This window comes from Ovis canadensis, chromosome 18 (assembly GCF_042477335.2).
Source record: "Ovis canadensis isolate MfBH-ARS-UI-01 breed Bighorn chromosome 18, ARS-UI_OviCan_v2, whole genome shotgun sequence".
Lineage (NCBI taxonomy): Eukaryota > Metazoa > Chordata > Mammalia > Artiodactyla > Bovidae > Ovis > Ovis canadensis.
Genome location: NC_091262.1, coordinates 19,899,391 through 19,921,345, shown reverse-complemented (window position 1 = coordinate 19,921,345; position 21,955 = coordinate 19,899,391). Strand labels below are relative to the sequence as shown.

The window sequence follows — 21,955 nt, the reverse complement described above, 5'->3', positions numbered from 1 at the left end:
ATTAAAGCAATAACAAACCACAGATTCTTGGAGTATAAAATAATCTTTAGTAAATTTTATTACCTTGTTCCCTTTACTATTCAAAAATCCACTGCTAATCTGCGAATAATGTTCTTTCTAAAAGAAAAACACCCTCTGAAAAACTCTCCTCCTGCCATTCTTGCATTATGCCAGCAGTTTATTTCCTTTTCCTTTGACATCTACGCCTTTAAAGCTAGCAAAAGAAAAAAAAAATCAGAAAAGTTTAACTCTCACATCTCTCACTGTGTCGTAAAATCCTTTGTCAGTTACCCTGTGGGCTTGAGAGTTGTCCGTTTCTTTTTCGCTCGAATGACAGTTGTCTCGGCACCCTGATTACAGTTTGATCCACGCTGTACTGGTTTTATCAGTTTGGTGATTCTTTTTACAGATTGAGCACCGTGATAAAAGTCTAAAGTTGGGTAATTCCAGGCTAAATTGGAGCAGTCTTTTCCCGTAAAGCGACCTGGTACCACACTAAATTCCAGGGAGAATGAATGATAGATTATGCACCAATAGGGAGTGGAGGAGAGTATTTTGTTTAAGTTTGCAACCCAATCCTTGGGAGCCAGAGGTGGGATTTTTAAAACGGGGTTGGTCTTTTCTTTGGAATTTTCTTAAAGTGGTATCACTGCCCGTTGATGTTAAAGTTTACCAAAGACTGCCAAATTACTGGTTTGGATTAGAGGATTGCCTCCGCCCCCCTTGTTTTGAGTGAGGCAAAGTGTGAAACTTACATTTGACAAATTCAGACAACTTTTAAGAGTGTCCATAGGATAATATGGGCTTCCGAGGTGGCTCAGTGGTAAAGAATGTGCCTGCGATTCTGAAGACGCAGGTTCGATCACTAGGTGGGGAAATGGCAACCCACTCCAGTATGCTTGCCTGGAAAATTCCATGGACAGAGGAGCCTGGCAGGCTATAGTGGGTGGGGTGGCAGAGTCCGACACCACTGAGCAGGGCACACACAGGAAAATATATTAACACAAAGAATCACATGGCTACTTTTCTGTCAGTTTCAGATGGTAGGCGTTATTTTGCCATAGGTCTTATTTTTACTTAGTATAAGTCTGCTCTGTAGGTTACCTCTAACAGTAATTAAGTAGATTGCTTGACAATGAACCAGTAGTTTAATCAACATCAAGCTTTTCAAAGAATAATAGTGGTTTCTGAAGAGGAAGTTTTTTTAAAACTTCATTTCAGAAGAAACGTCATATTAACAAGCGAGGAACTTTAAAAAGTATTTTGTACTGTTCCCTAACAATGCTCGGATTTTTTTTTTTTTTTTACTTTTAACCAGCATGAAAGATTCTTCCTTTTATGACTTTCTGCTGACACGGGAATATTCTTAAATATTTATTGATAGACGACTCAGTCATGCTAGGAAATGCCAGAGTATTTTACTCACTAAATTGTTAGTGTCCTTTTAACGATCGTTTCTCGCAGCACACTTCAAGTATTTCAAGAGCAGAGACTGGGTTACCGCCTCAAGTTTGGAACGAACTTGCCAGCGCGCAGTGACTTTTTATACTGTGCTTTAATAAGCTTACTACTTGATCACTAACCTTGGCCATATTACAGAAAACCACCGGGTCTCAGTTGTTCCTCCGTCAAACGAGTACAATAATAGTATCTGTGTCATAGGATTGCCATGAAGTTAAGTGAGATAACCTGTGCACAGATCTTAGACCCTTGCCTGGTACACACTGGGTGTTATTCTTGTAATTTCTCAACGTATGTATTGAATACGGGGACAAGTGCGTCAGTGAACGTATGAACAAAAGAACTGATAAATTACTGACGGTCGCTGAGGCCGGAGCCAGCTAAACCACCCTCTCAAAACTCTGAGCACAAACCTCCACCTCAACCGTAACCCTCGAAGCCAGAGCCGGAAGCAAGGACCGAGCCGGAGGCGGGGGCAGTCGCAGAGAAGCCGCAGTTTTGACCAATAGGCACGTCTCTTGGAAAACGAGCATCTCGCCCGACCTATCGTAAGACGGCGACCACAGGGGCGTATTATCGCGAGCTTCCTCTCCCGGGCTCACTCCTCCCCCAAACCTCTGAAGAGAGGGTCCCGCCCCGTCCCGCCCCGCTTTCGCCCGCGCCCCGCCCCGTCGCCGCCGGCGCTCCGCCCCGCCTGCCGAGCCCGGGCTAGCAGTCCGGCGCCCCTCAGCTCGGGAGCGCTGGCTCCGCCGGCAGAGGTGAGTGGTGCTTTGCTGCTTCGGATGTCTCACGTAGCAGTGCCCTCTGGCCCGGCCGCTGGCCAGGCAGGCCGAGCCTGGTAGAGGCGTCGGGCCGCAGCAAGTGGACCCCGGCCCGAGCGGGCCCACCCGGGCCTCGGGTCGCCACTGCTGCCGGGCCCTCCTAGCCCTAGGTGGTCGCAGAATCCTTTCACCGAGTCTGTGAAATCCTTTCTACTAGTCTGACTGCTTCCAAACTCTAAAGGCGAGAGGGCTTGATTAACTGGGCAAAATGGTATGTGTTTTGCCTGACTTCTGTCAACGTTCTCAGTACTGAGAAAATAACAGACGCTTTTAATGTACGATTCTAATCCTCTAATATCCAATATTAGGAAGTTGGAGTGGGTATTCCACCGAGTTAAGTACAGAAGTCAATCGAAGGTACTCCTTTCTCTTTAAAACACACCTGCTTAAAAATGTGTGGAATTTTCTTAAGGTGGAAAGGTTTGTTTGCTTTAAACAGTAATAGAGTGGATTGGTGTTTACCTGTCAGAAAACTCCTATGCAGATACAATTGTATACAGCTAATATTAAGTGTATCATTTGCTTTTAATTGTGGATAAGAGGTACCGAAGGGAGTATGTGTGAGAAAATTATCCTGTACTGCCAATGAATGCATTTGAAAAACCATTACCATTATTTATTATTGACAGCTTTCAGATTTCATTTGTGTAGATTTCATCTGCCAAACTGCATTTTAACAGAGTGTAGTGACGTTTTTAAGGCAGTCAATCCTACCCATCTCTGCAGGATTTAGAAGGAAAGCCATCAGGTTATGCTGTATTCTCTCACTGGATCTAACCATCAAGGAATGTGGGCTGTGCTTTGTGGTCTTAAATTTGTGTAAGCGTTGCCTACCGTTTAAATAGTAATAGGAAGAAACAAGTTCATGAAAGGCTGCATTGTAGAACAATGCACAGGCTTTGAAGTCGTCCATTTGGGTTGGAATTCTGAAGAGTTGCTCTCTGAGAAAACTCAGTTTCCTCATCTATAAAACATGCTAAATAACATATATCGTAATGCAGAGTTTTAAGGATTGAGAGATCAAAGCACATAGAAAGCACTCAGCCTATAGTATCTACAAGCTGACCTTAGATCAGAGAGGGAAAAAACTACCTTGCAGTGTTACATGCCCTACTTTCAGCTGTTTGAGGGCCTGCTTTGCGCTAGAGGCAGGTATACAAACGTGAAGAAAACAGCGGGATCTCTGCCCTCAGGAGCTCATGGAACAGTCTCTTGACTAGATTGATAATAGACAGATACATCAATAAATATATAGATTATAAATTGTGGAGAGTCCTACAAAGAAAGAGGAAGAGAGAATCATTTATTTGGGATGGAGAAGTGATTTTACTGGAGAAGATGATGGCACCCCACTCCAGTACTCTTGCCTGGAAAATCCTGTGGACGGAGAAGCCTGGTAGGCTGCAGTCCATGGGGTCGCTAAGAGTCTGACACGACTGAGCGACTTCACTTTCACTTTTCACTTTCATGCATTGGAAAAGGAAATGGCAACCCACTTCAGTGTTCTTGCCTGGAGAATCCCAGGGATGGGGAAGCCTGGTGGGCTGCCGTCTATGGGGTCACACAGAGTCAGACACAACTGAAGTGACTTAGCAGCAGCAGCAGCAGCAGTGATTTTACACTGAAACCTGAAGGGTGTTGAGACAGTGTTTTCAAGGCTAAGAGGAGAGCAGCAAGTGATATGAAGAGTGCGGCACTCAGAAGCACTAGAAAAGCCCAGGACTTTGGTGAGAAACCAGGAAGGGTGCTGCCAGGCTGAAGGAGTGGGTGGGACCAGGTTGTGAAGAGCCCTCAATACCTGGTAAGTTTGATTTTTCTAAATAAACTTTTGAAGGGTTTGTTTTTTTTTTTTTTTAAGAATTCATGTGACTAGGGAGTGAATTTACCTGAGAAAGAGAGGGAGACATAATTGAATTTACTTTTTTAAAAGCTCCCTGCTAAGTGATTAATGTATTACAGAATGACTAAACACAAGGAGACCAGTAAAATATATGGCCAGGCAGGAGATGACTGGTTTTCCATTTTGGCAGATGGAGAAATGTGGATTGATTTGAAGTGTATGTTGGGGATGGAAACCATAGGCCTTGTGATGGATTGGAGGTGGTGGGTGACTCTACTCATTCAGGATAGGTGGGTGGAATCATTCTTGACTTCAGGATTTCCTGATGTTTGGGAAGACTGGGGGAGATTTGGACAGGTGATGAAAATAAAGAACTCCTATTTGGAAGTGTTAAGTTTGAGGTGTTTCTGAGACGCCTAAACTGCTTCCAGTTTACCATTCAAATGAATAATGACCCAGAAAGCTTCCCCTTCCAATAACAATCATCAGCATTATTTCTAGCCTAGTTATCCTTGCTTCACAGAGAGAATTAAGAGGTGGGAAGATTATCTTGTTTAGAGTCATGTATTATGTCTCATAAAAATAGGTAAGTGAGTAGCTAGTATAAAAATGGGAAGGTATTGGACTCTCATGCTACATTGGGGAGATTATTGAGTACTCTATATTCTCTGCCCATTTTATATAAAATAGCAGATACTTTCCTATTAGGAATTAGAGTTTGGAAATAATAGAATATAACCAAAAAGTTACAAGACATTGCTTATTGAAAGCTTATGTTACTACATTTGTACTAATTTGGTGTCAATTCTCAGTGAAAATTTTTCTTAAGAAAAAACATTTTCTTTGAAAGGTATTTTCCTTTGGAGAGTTTGAGGAAGGGTGCCCAAGTAAACGGGAGCAGAATCTTTGAACAAAGCTCAACTTGTTTTTAGTGTTTTAGCATTTCCTTAGTATCTTGTAGAATCCTGTTGGTCTGTGTGTGCGAAGACTTCAGTCTGGACAACCTTCCCCACCCAAAGAAAAAAAAATCCTTTATTCCCTTATGAGCTGCTTGACCTTGGGCAGATTATTGTAGCTCTGAGCTTGTTTCTTTTTATGGCGATTGTGAAGTTTGTTTCTGCCCTGTGTCTAGTTAATAAGATGGCAAATCTTATTTCTCTTCCTACCCATGTCAGTTTAGAGCTAGAAGGGAATTTAATCTGTTCTGGGTTTTGGCCCTTACCAATAAATTGCTGTCTCCATTGTATATGTTAGGCAGCTGAAGCCCAGAGAGGTTATAATAGAAAAGTATAAGATTCTTATTTCCTAGGGCAGTATTTCTTCTTTCATTGAAATAATAAAGTAAAACCATGTCCCCAGGTCTGTTTCTTTGCTACTTCTGATAATCTGCAAAGCTAAGAAGAAAGAAAAGAGAATGAGGAGAAAAGAAAGAAAATAGTACAATATAGAACAATATTTAGATAGTAAGAAGTGAAGAAAATGAAGGTGTAAATGATCTAGTCATAGTTTATATAGATTTAAATATTTTAAAAATATTTTAAGCTAAAGACAAAATGAGGTAGGAAGGAAGGAAATGGCTTACAGTGTCTGATTTTTAAGCTCTTTCTTCAGTTATGTGTTATGAAACTGGTCTCTGTTCTCTTAGATAGGGATTCCTGTCTCAATTTCAAGAACTATTTTTTTCAAATAGGACTATTCTACTAAGTAGTAAATATTGTTTAAATAGTGAGAGTACCTTTTTATTAAATAGTTATTCATTTTAATCTTTTAAATATGTATGAAAATTTAGTTGCTATGAAATAGAAATGTAGGAATTGATGTGTAACTCTCTTTTTAATGTCTGCAAATAGCTATATATGCTAACTGGTTTATTTGGCAGCTTTTGTTACCAGTATCATAATTTTCAGGTTTTTTGTTCTCTTTAGAAATGGACCAGTTTTGACAAGATGTAGTACTGCAGCGTGCCTGATGGATTATGTTCAGCCATGGCATCCGAACTTTGTAAGACGATCTCTGTGGCAAGGCTGGAAAAGCACAAGAATTTGTTCTTAAATTACAGGAATCTGCAGCATTTCCCATTGGAGTTACTGAAAGATGAGGGACTACAGTACTTGGAGAGACTCTACATGAAAAGGAACTCCCTTACAACCTTGGTACAGTATTACATTACATTTTAAAAAAGTTATTTATAATGTAGTCCTGATCAAGATATGTTTATGTATCTTAAGATATCCAGAACCAAGATGTATATCCCCTCTTATTGTATAAGCATGTAATAAAAGTACATATACAGTGGGTTCTCCTTGGGTGGAAATTCACTATCTAATTCCTGCAGTTACAAAGTTGCAGGAGTTGTATAGGAAAGCAAAATATTCACTAATATACCACTTAGTCCCACACAGTACTACATATAAGATAGATAACCAACTAGGACTTACTGTATAGCACAGCTCTCTACTCAATATTCTGTGATAACCTATCTGAGAAAAGAATCTGAAGAAGAATGAATATATGTATATGTTTAGCCAGATCACTTTGCTGTACACCTGAAACTAATGCAACATTGTGAATGAACTATACTACAATAAAATTAAAAAAAAAATTAGTCCCCATTCAGAAACCCCTCCTCACTTAGTCTGTGCGTCTTTCTGGGCCTGTGCTTTCTTTGCGTGTTAAGATTCCTAAATGATTTATGGATGTTACAGTATCCGATAGACCAGTTAAAAAGTAAGGAAGGGAAAGGCCAACAAGGATGACTTTGATTTAGAGGTATTTAAAAAGATAATAATTCAAAGATTAAAATACTAAAATTAGCATTAGGAGTCTTGATGTGTTTTGAGTATTTTTAAAAACTCCAAAACCAAAAAATCTCTATGATTGTACTGTGAAAATCAAATGACTTTGAGCTATCATCCAATTTATTGGGGAAATTTTTTCCACAAAAGCCAACATTTTATGATATTAAAGTTTTATGATGTTAAAAAAACTAAAATATTTTTCAAGAGAATGTCTCTGTCAAACTCTTTATTCCCACTGTTTACCATGATATTTGGTCTCTGTTTTAAATGAATTTGCTTTATGTGGACTTTCTGATTATCATTGAACCTCATTTAAGTTTTTCACGTTGAATTCTAGTTCTTATTTATATTAGATGATTTATGAAGTCTTGTTGTTTCTTTGTGAATGGGCCCATTCTTCATTCCCTTCTCTGAAAGTATCTGAATATCTGAAAATATACCTTACCTTCATGTATATGGAGTGTTTTTCTGGAAAAGTTTTATTTAATCTGTGTAAAATACCTACAGTGTGTAGAAAGCATTATAAATTTTGCTTATTTTTGCTGTGTCTGAAAGTAAATGTAAATACATCTTTCATTTTTAGTCTTTGGCATATTGGTGTATGGGGCTTCCCAAGTGGCACTAGTGGTAAAGAAACCACTTGCCAATGCAGGAGACATACGTGATGCAGGTTCGATCCCTGGGTCAGGAAGATCCCCTGGAGGAGGGCATGGCAACCCACTCAAGTATTCTTGCCTCGAGAATCCCATGGGCAGAGAAACCCCCAGTCCATCAGATTACAAAGAGTCAGACATAACTGTAGCAACTTAGCACATGCACACATTGACGTATATGTTATTTTGCATGCCTAGTTAGATTTTTTCAAATTAAAATTTTCACTTTTCAAACCTTAATAATCTATATAAAATCATATTAATCCTTTTTGCAAGATCATCATTCCATAAAATGAAACCGTATTTATGTAGTGTTTTTTACCCCCTTTGGAGAAGAAGTGGTATAAGAAATAATTTGTTAAGAATTATAGCCCAGATTTTCTTATGTTTGCTGTTAATGTACAAAGAAAAGGTTGTGAGCAGATTACGTCTCAAACAATCAGTCATAGTCTACTGCGGTAGAAGTAATTGACCTTTGCTTATAAAACTAACAATAAACTTCTGGTTTTGTGGCCATTTCTTGCCTGAATTTTTCTGTTTATGAAAAATTTAAATACCTACTATGTAATTTTAACTGATATAATGACTTCCAAACATACATTTCAAGTTCCTTATTTGCCACCTTGTTTGTTGAAGATTAAATTGTTGCATATGTTTATAATGATAGGTGTAAGTATTTTATTTTAATGGTTTCTCTTAGCTGGAACATTTGATTCATGTGTATCAAAGAGCTTTTTCAACTGTGAAGTGCCATACAGATATCAGTATGTGAGAATGGTGGCAATCATACCATTCCCTGACTATGCTGAGCATAAGATAGCTTATTTATCCAGTATAGTCTGAGAATGGCTTCCTGCATAGGTTTTGAAAGCAGATGGAACAGTACTTGCCCTTGTGTGCTCAAAACTAGTGAGTTCAGGCTTTTGGAATATTTTCTGATATTATTGATAAGGTATATTTCCTATAGAAATAACATTTAGTATGTGAAATTTGACTTCCAACTGCAGTGGTGTCCAAAAGAAAAAACATTATTGGAATCATACAGTATCTCAAACACATTAAGAATTAATTGGCTTTTATTTTTTAAGGAAGCTTGGGAACCTGCCAGTCATTTCCATTTCCACATTGTTTTGTTATTTTTTATTAACATTGTTTTATTGTGTTTAAATGTCCTGTCCTCAGCATTCCCCATTTCCCCTCCTTATATGAAGCCTCTTGGTGAGAAGAGGAGTCACTGAGGCCTGACTTCTGTCCTTCTTTTTTCCACTTAAGTTGCTCTGTATCGCACCGTGGTTTATATTTGTAGGATGATTGTATGGCAAATGCTCAGAACTTGGGGAATGCCCATATTAAAATGGAAGGACAGTGAGAAAGAATAAGCTTTTTTTATAGATAAAATAATAACTTCATATATTACCTATGAGAATGATATGTGCCCTATAGCAACCAATATAGAGGAAGACATGAAAAGTAGTTGTTTCTCTTTCTGTTCATCCAGTTCTGTGCTTTGGAATAACCAGTATTAATAGTTGGACTGTGTCTTTCTGCTACTTTGTTTCTGTTTATGTAATTATGTACTCTGTATTTTTTGCCTTTTTAAAAAACAAAAGGAAGTCATACTATACATATTTCTCTGCAGATTTCTCTCTTCACTTCATTCTTACTCTGCTAACTTCTAGGCCCAAAAGTATATATACATCCTTGTATTTGGGATCAAGTCTCAAAAGCAAGATTGCTGGATCAAAGGATAAGCATATTTTACATTTTAAAGTACTTTTTAGCAGTATTTCATTGTACAATATTACCATTTGTGTATCTGAAAAACCATAAAGCTTTTTTTAATGTGAGTTAATTTATATAGGAATACTGTTATATAATTAATAGGCAAGTAAGAAGTAGTTGGGAAGCATTGTGATTTTGGTTCCCAACATTTATCTTAGAAAATGTTTTGAAGAATTTTTCTATCATTATTTTAAGTGCAATTCAAGAATTATTAAGTCACTGATCTTTGTGGTAGTTTGACATTAAGAGAATAGGAGATATAGGTTCTGTGTTTGTTGTAGGATAGGCATCCACTTAGTTGTTAAATGAATATAAAGTATATAGTTAAGGACTATAGTACAAGTATATGAATTCCAGATTGAGAATCTTTTATCCAGGGACTCTGTCTTAAATTCTGTATCCCCAGTGACTGGCCTATTGCCTAACGTATGTAGGACACATCATCTAATTCTATTTATCAGGATTGTAAAAGATTTTTTAAGGAAGGTGCTATTTGCATTGATCCTGAAGAATGACTTTGACAGAAACTTGGGAGGAAAACTTATTCATTCACCATGTATTTATTGAGTACTTACTGTGTATCCAGTACTCTTCAAGGTGCTGACAGTCAACACCTCATGGAACAGATTCTTACTATTATGGAATTTTTGTTTCTTGACATCCCAAGCTGAAGAAAAAAATATTAACTGAGATTAAATGGCAGAAGATTAGGATCAATATTTGTCCAAAACTTTAGTGACAAAAAGTGATGGTGACTGTGACAGGAACTGTGTTAGAAGCTCTGGAGAGTGGAATGCAAGTTTGAATTGGTGAGAAGGAGATGAAAAACTAGATAACAAGGTTAGTGGGTCTAAAAATTTGGTTTTGATTTGAAAAAACAGACATAGCTGGAGGGTCTTGACACAGAAGGACACTTTTTCTTTCTGCTTTTTTATTTTCTTTTCTCTTTACTTACCCCTCTTCTCTTTTCTAAGAGGAATGAGTTGAGCCTGTGTAAATACTGATGGGAAATCTTCATTAGAGAGGAGATGAAGATACAGGAAATAATTAAAAGTTCAAGATTCCTAAGAAGGTAGGAAAGGATGCGCCCCAGAGTACAGTTGGGGGGAGGGAATGACTTTGACATAGTATCCCTTCCTCCTTTAACAAGAGGAAGGAAGGAAAGGTGCGCAGGAAGATACAGACTGTGGGGGAGACAGTTTTTGTCTGATGACCACCACTTGGGGAGTGAAGATCTGTGGAGAGTGCAGGTTTCAAATTATTATTATGAAGAGTCACTGCAGTTTGTTTTGAGAAGGGTGGTAGAACTGTTGGGATTATTCAGCAAGCAGTTGATGGCTAGGCTTATGGTGGAACCATGCTTGTTTAGGGAGTTTTTCCTGAAGTTCTTAGCTGTCTGAGGTATAACGAATCTGGGATGTCGCATTTATGCAGGCTTAAGTTTTTCCATGTACAGAGGGTCTAAGGAGGTTTAGGATTTGGGCAAGAATGATTAAAATGGTGGGACATGGAGTCTAAGCTGAATTGGAAGCAAAGAAAGAAAGGAGTGAGTGAATAGGGAAAATAAAGTAGGTCCAAAGGATCCCAACTTATACTGGGCATGATTGAGTAAGCCAGCTGGATGGATGGGATATTCTGGTCGTGGAGAGAGACGTTAGTCATTGAGAAGTTTCAGATGATGACAGGTTATGAGTGTGCAGGCTGAAGGGGGCTGGGGTAGAGCCTACCTTGTCCCCTTGCATCCCAGTCCCTGCCCTTCCTCCCCACCAAGTAGCTGGGATCTGTGTAAGAGTGAGAGAAGGAATATAGCATGGAAGCAGGAATCAACAGTGGAAGCATTTGAGGCCTGCAGCCCCAGGAAGAGAGTATTTTCATTGTTTGGTAACAGAACTTAGTACTAGGAAGTAATAGACCCAGAACTTATGTGCTTAATCTCTTTGGACTTCAGTTCCTTCTTTTAAAATAAAAGGCGGCAGGTGACTTGCATGGAGGAAAAGAACTCAACCTGGAAACAAAATTATTCAATGATCTGCCAGTTTCTCTTAATGAATGCAGTAGGTAGAAGGCCGTCCTGGGGATGTGGAAGAGTGACCTCCCCAAATAACTGATGGAGCTCTCCTGTGCCAATTTTATTTATAAATATAAATAGATAGAAAACAGGCATGTAAATTTTAGATGAAATAGGGTGGTCTGGCGTGCTGTGGTTGATGGGGTTGCAGAGTCGGATACGAATGAGCGACTGAACTGAACTGAACTGAAGAGCAATAAGAGTAGATGGATCCTGATTAAGCACTTAATCTATGCAACAGAAAAAACTTAAAAATGATACCCTTCTGAGCTTAAAGGGAAGATCCATCATAATCCTGAACTGGGGTGGCAGAGTAAGATGCAGATGTATTTCTTTGCTGCTGGCCCAGGAGAAAACATTCCTGACCTTCCTCCATCAAGTATGATCAGGCAAATCATCAAAAAGTACGGAGAGTCAAAACACAAAACGATATTTAACTTTCAGCAGAAGAAGTGGTGAAACATGGATCATCCTTACCTAGTAAAATGAAAGTGATTAATAGCTGATATGGAAGATTATCAATGCTGTGTGTGTTGAAGACAATGGGGAGCAGATGCTCTCACATACTACTGGAGGGAGTGGAAATTGACTCAGCGTTTGTGGTTGAGTGGTTTGTGGTTGGACCATATCTAGCAGAATTTTACACGTGCATATGTTTGAACGAGCATTTTGGCTTGTAAGAATTTCAGTTTAGTTCAGTTGCTGAGTCGTGTCCGACTCTTTGCGACCCCATGGACTGCAGCACACCAGGCCTCCCTGTCCGTCACCAACTCAAGGAATTCACCCAAACTCATGTCCATTGAGTTGGTGATGCCATCCAACCATCTCATCCTCTGTCATCCCCTTCTCTTCCTGCCTTCAATCTTTCCCAGCATCAGGGTCTTTTCAAATGAGTCAGCTTTTTGCATGATGTGGCCAAAGTATTGGAGTTTCAGCGTAAGCATCAGTCCTTCCAATGAACACCCAGAACTGAACTCCTTTAGGATGGACAGGTTGGATCTCTTTGCAGTCCAGGGGACTCTCAAGAGTCTTCTCCAACACCACAGTTCAAAAGCATCAATTCTCAGTGCTCAGCTCTTTTTATAGTCCAACTCTCACATCCATACGTGACTACTGGAAAAACCATAGCTTTGACTAGACAGACCTTTGTTGGTGATGTCTCTGCTTTTTAATATGCTGTCTAGGTTGGTCATAACTTTCCTTACAAGGAGTAAGCGTCTTCTAATTTCATGGCTACAGTCACCATCTGCAGTGATTCTGGAGCCCCCCAAAATAAAGTCTGTCACTGTTTCCACTGTTTCCCCATCTATTTGCCATAGAGTGGTGAGACTGGATGCCATGATCTTAGCTTTCTGAATGTTGACCTTTAAAGCCAACTGTTTCACTCTCCTCTTTCACTTTCATCAAGAGGCTATTTAGTTGTTCACTTTTTGCTATAAAGGTGGCGTCATCTGCATATCTGAGGTTATTGATATTTCTCCCAGCAACCTTGATTCCAGCTTGTGCTTCTACCAGCCCAGCATTTCTCATGATGTACTCTGCATATAATAAGCAGGGTGACAATATACAGCCTTGACATACTTCTTTTCCTATCTGGAACCAGTCTGTTGTTCCATGTCCAGTTCTAACTGTTGCTTCCTGACCTGCATATAGGTTTCTCAAGAGGCAGGTCAGATGGTCTGGTATTCCCATCTCTTTCAGAATTTTCCACAGTTGGTTGTGATCCACACAGTCAAGGGCTTTGCCATAGTCAGTAAAGCAGAAATAGATGTTTTTTTGGAACTCTCTTGCTTTTTCGATGATCCTACAGATATTGGCAATTTGATCTCTGGTTCCTCTCCCTTTTCTAAAACCAGCTTGAACATCTGGAAGTTCACAGTTCACGTATTGCTGAAGCCTGGCTTGGAGAATTTTAAGCATTACTTTACTAGCATGTGAGATGAGTACAATTGTGCGGTAGTTTGAGCATTCTTTGGCATTGCCTTTCTTTGGCATTGGAATGAAAACTGACCTTTTCCAGTTCTGTGGCCGCTGCTGAGTTTTCCAAATTTGCCGGCATATTGAGTGCAGCACTTTCACAGCATCATCTTTCAGGATTTGAAGTAGCTCAACTGGAATTCCATCACCTCCACTAGCTTTGTTCGTAGTGATGCTTCCTAAGGTCCACTTGACTTCACATTCCAGGATGTCTGGCTCTAGATGAGTGATCACACCATCGTGTTTATCTGGGTCGTGAAGATCTTTTTTGTACAGTTCTTCCGTGTATTCTTGCCACGTCTTCTTAATATCTTCTACTTCTTTTAGGTCCATACCATTTCTGTCCTTTATTGAGCCCAGCTTTGCATGAAATGTTCCCTTCGTATCTCTAATTTTCTTTACCCAACAGAAAAAAACAGCCAAATGAACAGGGATACTCCTCACAACATTGTATATGATGAAAAATTGTGAAAGCCTGTGCTTGTCCATATGGGCTGGGTTAAAATCTGATAGCAGCTACCATCGTTTGAGGTGTTATTAAGTGCCAAGTATGGTTTTAAGTAATTTATATGTGTTAATCTAATTGATCTGCAAGATAATTGTATGAGGTAGTCACTATTATTCCTGCTTTATAGACAAGTAAACTGAGGCATAAAAAAGAATACATCAAACTTAATAGAGATGATAGCTGTGGAAGAGGGAGGCCACAAGAGTTGGGATAGGAGCTCTAATAAACAGAGTCTTACACTTAAGTGTTTATAGTAAAAGGGAAAGGTCCTACCAACTACTGAGTTGGTTTATATTCATTTCAGTAGATATTTATGATTTTTACAATTAAACATGAAAATGAGGTTGTTGGAATTTAGTGCTACTAAGATCTTTCCCAGCTCTCAGATTATTAATCAGTGAGTCTAAACATTTTGATTTACAGTGATGATGATGCTTGCGTTTATGCTCCTTGAAGCTGGTGGCTGGGTTGAGGGTGAAAAGTGTTGATGACTGAGAAGTCATCCAGCTATATGCTCTGCCTGTTTTGAATTTGGTAAGAGTAGTATCTAGATCAAATGATCATCAGAACACCTTGAAGGGAAAATCAGCAAATTAAAGAGATGGTAAAAATGAGCACTGTGCAATCAAATGTGCCGGAAGAAGTAGGAAGAGGGAATGGTTTTGTTTTTGTTTGATGGTGTCATTTTGAATTCCAGCAAAGGACTTCTGTTTCCCTCTAATTTTTCAGACCCTTGCATCTTCCACAGCCTCCATAATCGCCAGGAACACTCTGTTCTCGAGTTAGCACTGTACAGAAACATCTTGCTAAGTTGCTTCAGTCGTGTCCGACTCTGTGCGACCCCATAGACGGCAGCCCACCGGGCTCCCCCATCCCTGGGATTCTCTAGGCAAGAATACTGGAGTGGGTTGCCATTTCCTTCTCCAGTGCATGAAAGTGAAAAGTCAAAGTGAAGTCACTCAGTCGTGTCCGACTCTTAGCGACCCCATGGACTGCAGCCTACCAGGGTCTCTGTCCATGGGATTTTCCAGGCAAGAGTATTGGAGTGGGGTGCCATTGCCTTCTCCAACAGAAACATCTTAGTTATTTCTAAACCTGAATGCATGGAAACAGCTCTGTCTGTGTTTTAATGCTATTTATAATATATGCTATAGTCCTGCAAAACATTTATTACAAATGTACCAGTAACTATCTCGGTTAACACACCTGCACCTGAAAAGTTTGAGTTTTGTTATCAGTTGAGTCATTCAGTTGTGTTCAACTCTTTGCGACCCCATGGACTGCAGCATGCCAGGCTTCCCTGTTCATCACCAACTCACGGAGCTTGCTCAAATTCATGTCCATTGAGGTGGTGATGCCATCCAACCATCTCATCCTCTGTCATCCCCTTCTCCTCCCACCTTCAATCTTTCCCAGCATCAGGGGCTTTTCAGATGAGTTGGTTCTTTGCATCAGGTGGCCAAAGTATTGGAGTTTCAGCTTCAGCGTCAGTCTTTCCAATGAATGTTCAGGACTGATTTCCTTTAGGATGGACAGGTTGGATCTCCTTGCAGTCCAAGGGACTCTTAAGAGTCTTCTCCAATGCCACAGTTCAAAAGCATCAATTTTTCTGCACTCAGCTTTCTTTATAATCCAACTCTCACATCCATACATGACTACTGGAAAAACCATAGCTTTGACTAGTTGGACATTTGTTGGTAAAGCAGTGTCTCTGCTTTTTAATATGCTGTCTACTTTGGTTATAGCTTTTCTTCCAAGGAGCAAACGTTTTTTAATTTCATGGCTGCAGTCACCATCTGCAGTGATTTTTGGAGCCCCCCAAAATAAAGTCTGTCACTATTTCCATTTTTTCCCCATCTATTTCCCATGAAGTGATGGGACCAGATGCCATGATCTTCGTTTTCTGAATGTTGAGCTTTAAGCCAACTTTTTCACTCTCCTCTTTCACTTTCATCAAGAGGCTTTTTAGCTTCTCTTCACTTTCTGCCATAAGGGTGGTGTCATCTGCATATCTGAGGTTATTGATATTTCTCCTGGCAATCTTGATTCCAACTTGTGCTTCATCCAGCCCAGCGTTTCTCATGATGTAGTCTGATATAAGTTAAATAAGCAGGGTGACAATATACATACTTGACGTACTCCTTTTCCTATTTGGAACCAGTCTGTTGTTCCATGTCCAGTTCTAACTGTTGCTTTGTGACTAGTATACAGATTTCCCAGAATGTGGGTCAGGTGGTCTGGTATTCCCATCTCCTTAAATCAAAGCTATTTTTCCTTTGGAATCTTCAGATTTAAGTATTTTTTCCTCTCAGTGTTACTGGTTGGTTGTCAGTAGATCCTTGTCAGATAGTAAACAAACTATTTGAAACAGCTTGGAAAATTAATGTTTACCTATAATTTATTCTGTTGAATCACAGAATTTTAAATCTAGATGGAGCTTTGTAGATAGTTTAGTCAGTTTTTGAGGTAAGTAAGCTTAGAAGAGGTTACTAGATGGATCTCAAGTCATTTTTGCGGCCAGTTAGAGCAAGACGCGGGTCTTGCGATTTGTAGTGCAGTCAGTGCTGCTTTTCTAATTCTGCAGGTATTTGTTGGTGGCCTGCTTCTAGCCTAGCACCATGTAAAAGTTTAGCTACATTTATCCACTGTGGGACAATGACGTGTTCCACGTTAAGTGAATTTTCCTAGTTACCTCTTTGAAGTTTACCTCTTGAGTTTTACTGTGAGTCTAATTGTTCTTGATAGAAATACTTTTACAACATGCATCATTCTGTACATTCTTAAAGAAATATGGGGAACATGACTTAACGCACTCTTCCTGACTTGTAGTAGTTTTGGCCTGGGGAATTAGGAGAGAGTTTAGAAAGATGTGACAGGGATACAGACCTTTCACTCTAGACTCTATCCTTATGTACTTGCGGGATTCCGTGTACAAGCAGAAGGCTTGTACACATTTGTGTATGTTTCCATACGTTTAAATTCATTTTCAGGCATTCACTATACTAAAAATTAGGCACCTATGCACCAAGAGTGAGATACCAGTTTCTATATGTTAGTCCCATCAACTCAGTCTCTGTTTCTCTCTCTCTCGATTGATAGATGAATATAGATAAAATGTATGTAAGATGTTTGAAATATGCTTTGAGCTTGGAACATTGTTCCTTCCTAAAACAAGCAATTGTGTCATAAGCATATAGGATTGTAAAGGCTAGATGTATGTTTAAATGGCTAATTTGGCCTTACGGAAAAAGTGTTTAGTATTCTTTTTTGTGTCTATTTTTGTTACTTTGAAAATTCTGTTTATAAAATCATTGAATGCACATTAAATAGGTTTTATTAAAAAATAGAAAGTAGGTAAGGGCAAATGATGATCCAATCTTCAACCCTTGTTTAGGATATCTCTACAGCGTTCATTTTTAAACAAATATTTTTAATATTAATATTTTACAGAATTTTAGTAATTTTTAATGTTTGTTTTCTTTTGGAAATATTCAGATACAGCCATCCCTTGGTATCTGTGGGGAACTGGGAACTCATTCCAGTACCAAAATCAGAGGCTGCTCAAGTCCCTTGTATCAGATGGCTTGGTATTTGCATATAACCGATGCACATCTTCCTGTGTACTTTACATCATCTCTAGATTATTTATAATGCCTAATACAGTGTAAATCCTATATAAGTAGTTGTGAAGACAGTGTGAATGTTATGTAATAGTTGTTGGTGTAGCAATTCAAGTTTTGCTTTTTGAAACTTTCTGGAATATTTTTTCCGTGATTATTTTTGATGCATGGTTAGTTGAATCCAAGGATACAGAACTCACACAGACCGATTGTACATATTTCGGTTTGTAAATGTACTAGATGTACAGACTTTTTAATTTTGAGCATATTTTTCTGTAAAGATTTGTTGCTAAGTGAAAAATAACAGTTTGGGAATTTTTTTTACATTTTTGGCAATAAAACACTTGCAGTTTTGCAGATACTTAACATTTATTTATTTATATTTTTAAGAGAATAATTTTAACCTCTATAAATGTCAAGCAAGTACTTCATCATTTTAAGAGAATAATTAAAAAATTTTATCATTCATACAGTTAAGTAGTTCTTTTATCTTCTATGTCCAAAAGAGCTGAGTTTAAGTGAAAAAATGGTAGTGAGTGTAATACTAACTAGTATTAGAAAGTAATACTAGAAAGTTACTTTCTAGTATGATAACTACTAGTTATATGTGGTACTGTTTAAATTATAACAAAATACTGAAAATTCAATTCCTTAGTCATAATAAATAATCTTTTAAATACTTAATGGTCATATGTGGCTAGTGGCCACCATATTGGGTGGGTAGATAGAAAATATTTCCATGTTGCAGAAAGTTCTGTTGGACCAGTGGTGTGTGTGACTGAAAAAAAAAAAATTAGAATCAATTGTAGCAACTCATTATTATCATGAAAATCAAACTACCACTACGTGTTAATGCTACAGAATTATAAAGGAAAATGATCCCAGAGTTCTTTTTTAGGCACTTCAAAGACAACTTTAGAAACAAAAGAATTTGTCCACATTTTGAAAATTTTACCTTCCCTCAGTTTCTGCCCCTCCTTTCCATTTCCTTTACTTTTGAAATGGCTTTATTTTAAAATTTGTAATGATTGTATTCAATGAATTTCCAATGAAATTTTTATTTTAATGAACTTGGGACATAAAATATTTTTGATTGTTCTGATGGATGCATTCCAAGAAATTTGAATATTTGCCATGGTTTTCTTTCTTCTTTTTTTTTTTCAAGAACTATTAAAATAAAAAAAAACTCTAAAGATGTTATGTTTTTGTATCTGGGTAATCAAAATTTGCATTTTCTCATAAAACACTGATGTATGTTTGGGATTATCTTTTTATATTGCTTATGAATAGAGTGCCCATTATTTGCACATTATAGTCTCATTACATTTTTGCTGGGAAACAGGATGTTAGTGGTAACTTCTAGTGGTCCTTGACCTAACTGATTGCACAGCTCTTGTTAGAGTGGTTGGGAGGGGTTAGTGAGCTAGTAATGCTCTTAAAAGCATTTCTTATTGCCCCTTCTCCCTCTCTTTAGCACCTCCTCTCCTCTCCCCCCAATATGTGTCTCAGGCTTTCTAGGATTATTCACATGAAAACCATAGTTAATAACATTTCGTTGTGTTAGTTATTGCAGAAGAAATGAACTTAACTGTCAGAAATTTTGATGATAGTAGATTCAGTTATTGAGACTCTGCTGTGGTTTTCTGTCTCCAGAAAACATCAAGGAAATAAGACAAGTGTTTAAGACAAGGCTCATGCTTTTCTGGTCTGCTTAACATTTATTTCAAGAGAAATTTTAAGAGAAGAAACTGAGTAGTTAATGGAAGTGAGCCAAGAGATAAGAGGGTAAATGTTAAGGGACATTGTGGGGCAGATGGTGAGTAGGGCTGTGATGGGCATTTCTGCTATTGTGGACAAGGAAAGGTGGGGCTGCTCGTCTGTCTCTGTTCCCATTAGCCTGCCAGGGCTTCTGACTTTACTGTTGAGAGATCTTGCTCTATAACATACATAAAAGGGGGAGAAATACTGGAGGAGGGATGAACTCATATTCCTGGGAGTTAAGAGGTTTTCTTTGGTTGTTCTCACATAACCCCATGGTATTGAACTCGTGCTGTATGCTTGCCCAGAAAAAGTGATACCAAATTATTGATCCAACTAGAAAGCTTGTTGTGTATGTTGTGGTGGTTTTTGAATGAAGTAACTCTATTAAAATTAAAAATAATTTATTGAGGTGAAATTCACTTTATGAAAAATTAACCATTTTAAAGTGAAAAATCAGTAGCATTCAGAATATACACAGTGTTGCACAACACCACCTTTGTTTAGTTCCAAACATACCATCACTCAAAAGCCCTTACCTATTAAGCAGTCTCTTGCTACTCCCCCTACACCCCAGGCCTGGAGCTGCCAGTCTGTGTTCTCTCTCTCTGGATTTACCTGTTTTGGATATTTCATATATTGGGATCATTCAGCATATCACCTTTGTGTCTGACTTCTTTTCACTTAGCAAAATGTTCTCAAGTTTCATCCAGGTGGTAGCGTGTATCATTCCTTCATTCCTTATGATTTAATGAAGATTCCACAGTGTGTGGAGAAGGCAATGGCACCCCACTCCAGTACTCTTGCCTGGAAAATCCCATGGACGGAGGAGCCTGGTGGGCTGCAGTCCATGGGGTTGCTAAGAGTCGGACACGACTGAGCAACTTCACTTTCACTTTTCACTTTCATGCATTGGAGAAGGAAATGGCAACCCACTCCAGTGTTCTTGCCTGGAGAATCCCAGGGACGGGGGAGCCTGATGGGCTGCCGTCTATGGGGTCGCACAGAGTCAGACATGACTGAAGTGACTTAGCAGCAGCAGCAGCAGCAGCTCCATTTTTAGTTAACTTTGGTATATGGTTTGAAGTAGAGGTCTGACTTTATTCTACTTTTTATAACTGCTATAAAAACTATGCATTTAATTCAGGACTTCTTTGAAATGTGTTGTTAGAGGTAGGATGGAGCATATTTTGCTGAACCCTGAATCCTAGTGATTCAATGATTTTTTTTTTTTTCATACTGCACTACTCTCACAGATCTCTTGGGGACTTTGGTTCATAGTATCTTTACTCAGGGATGAAAGCTGGTAAAGGTCACTGTGGACCTCTCATGTGCAAACTCTGTAAGGTCTCTACTTGGACATAATTCCATTGACCAAAGCAAGTTACTTAACCATGTTGAACTTAAGTGCAATCCTGCCTGTTGCCCAGAAGGAGAAAGGAAAGTAAGTGGTACACAGTTACTATAAGAGAATGCAATTGAACGTGTGTTTGCAACATATTTAAAGTATTTGTTCCAAGATACACAATTTTAAAATATTTCCATTTAAGGAGGTTGTAAGTTTTCCATAAAAGTACGTGGTAAAGCATCATTGATTCAAGATTTGAAGTGAATTTCATACTGTGTTTACTGAAGTTTACTTTTACATTATTTGTAAAGAAAAAATTATTAAGTGATAATATGAGATTTAATGATGAGAATTTCGGATTGATTTATAAAACAATTTTCAATTAGTTTAGAAGGAAGTATTCATACTCAAGGAATTTGGGTACAGATTGTTTATTAAAACTTTTGTATGTCAAATTTGTGAAAAAGAAGGAAATAATAGTAATAATAGTTTTGCAAGGCACTTTAAGATTATTACTCTTAATCTATCAGGATTTTAAAATTTGAAAACATTTAAAACTTAGTAGCCTGAGTCCTATTTGTGTGGCATCTGTAATCCAGCATTAGACCTTAGTTGCTCTGTGTGTTAGTCGCTTAGCTGTGTCCAACTCTTCATGACCCATGGACTGGGGCCCGCCAGGCTCCTCTGTCCATGGGATTTCCCAGGCAAGATTTCCCACTGGAGTGGGTTGCCGTTCCCTTCTCCAGGTGATTTTTCTGACCTAGGAATCAAACCTGGGTCTCCAGCATTGCAGGCGGATTCTTTACCATCCAAGTCACCTGGGAAGCTCCTTAGTTACTCACAGAGTAACAACAATGTTGATGTTAATATATAGTGATCCAGTCTCTTACCTACTTTTCATAAACTATGGAAATAGGAAAATTAAAATATATAGTGTTTCTCATATTATTAGTTTCATTGCTAAAATGTACCACTAGGAAGCAGAGAATGATATTTTAGAACACCAGTAGATGTCAGCCACAGCCTATGCAGCAGGCTGATTCTTTACCAGGCTTTTTGCCTTTTTTTTTTTTTTTTGAACCAAGCTTCCTAATGAGCTGAAACTTTTCTCAAGGTTGGTGTGCTTATTTTTAAATTAAAACACAATGTACTTCCTGGTAAAAATATAGTGATGCAGTAATGGCAGCAGAAACATTATGCAGTGCTTACTTGTGTGTGTAGGTAAGTATCTCACAGAGGTAACTAGCTGGTCGTGGAAAAATTGCAATACTGTCTGGTAAGAGCCAAGAAGGCATCTGTAAAGAATGACCATGGGTCCTGT

At 38.6% G+C, this 21,955-nt stretch overlaps 2 protein-coding genes across 17 annotated transcripts in view; one reads left to right on the top strand and one right to left on the bottom strand.

Annotated features, from left to right (window-relative positions):
* TTC23 (tetratricopeptide repeat domain 23) overlaps positions 1-1,518 on the bottom strand; it is a 164,968-nt gene extending 163,450 nt beyond the window's left edge. For 2 of the 13 annotated variants that reach the window (XM_069559240.1, XM_069559242.1), the window contains exon 1: positions 1,427-1,518. The gene's annotated coding sequence lies outside the window, so the exon portion shown is untranslated. Of the gene's footprint in view, positions 1-63; positions 215-255; positions 533-1,426 lie in introns of those variants that run through there. The other 11 variants (XM_069559236.1, XM_069559227.1, XM_069559234.1 and 8 more) reach the window with 10 other exon arrangements.
* LRRC28 (leucine rich repeat containing 28) overlaps positions 769-21,955 on the top strand; it is a 201,738-nt gene continuing 180,551 nt past the window's right edge. For all 4 annotated transcript variants that reach the window (XM_069559247.1, XM_069559246.1, XM_069559245.1 and 1 more), the window contains exons 1-2: positions 769-2,219; positions 6,048-6,275. In XM_069559247.1, the coding sequence (XP_069415348.1) occupies positions 6,108-6,275 (168 nt within the window). In that variant the 5' untranslated portion in view covers positions 769-2,219; positions 6,048-6,107. The remainder of the gene's footprint in view (positions 2,220-6,047; positions 6,276-21,955) is intronic.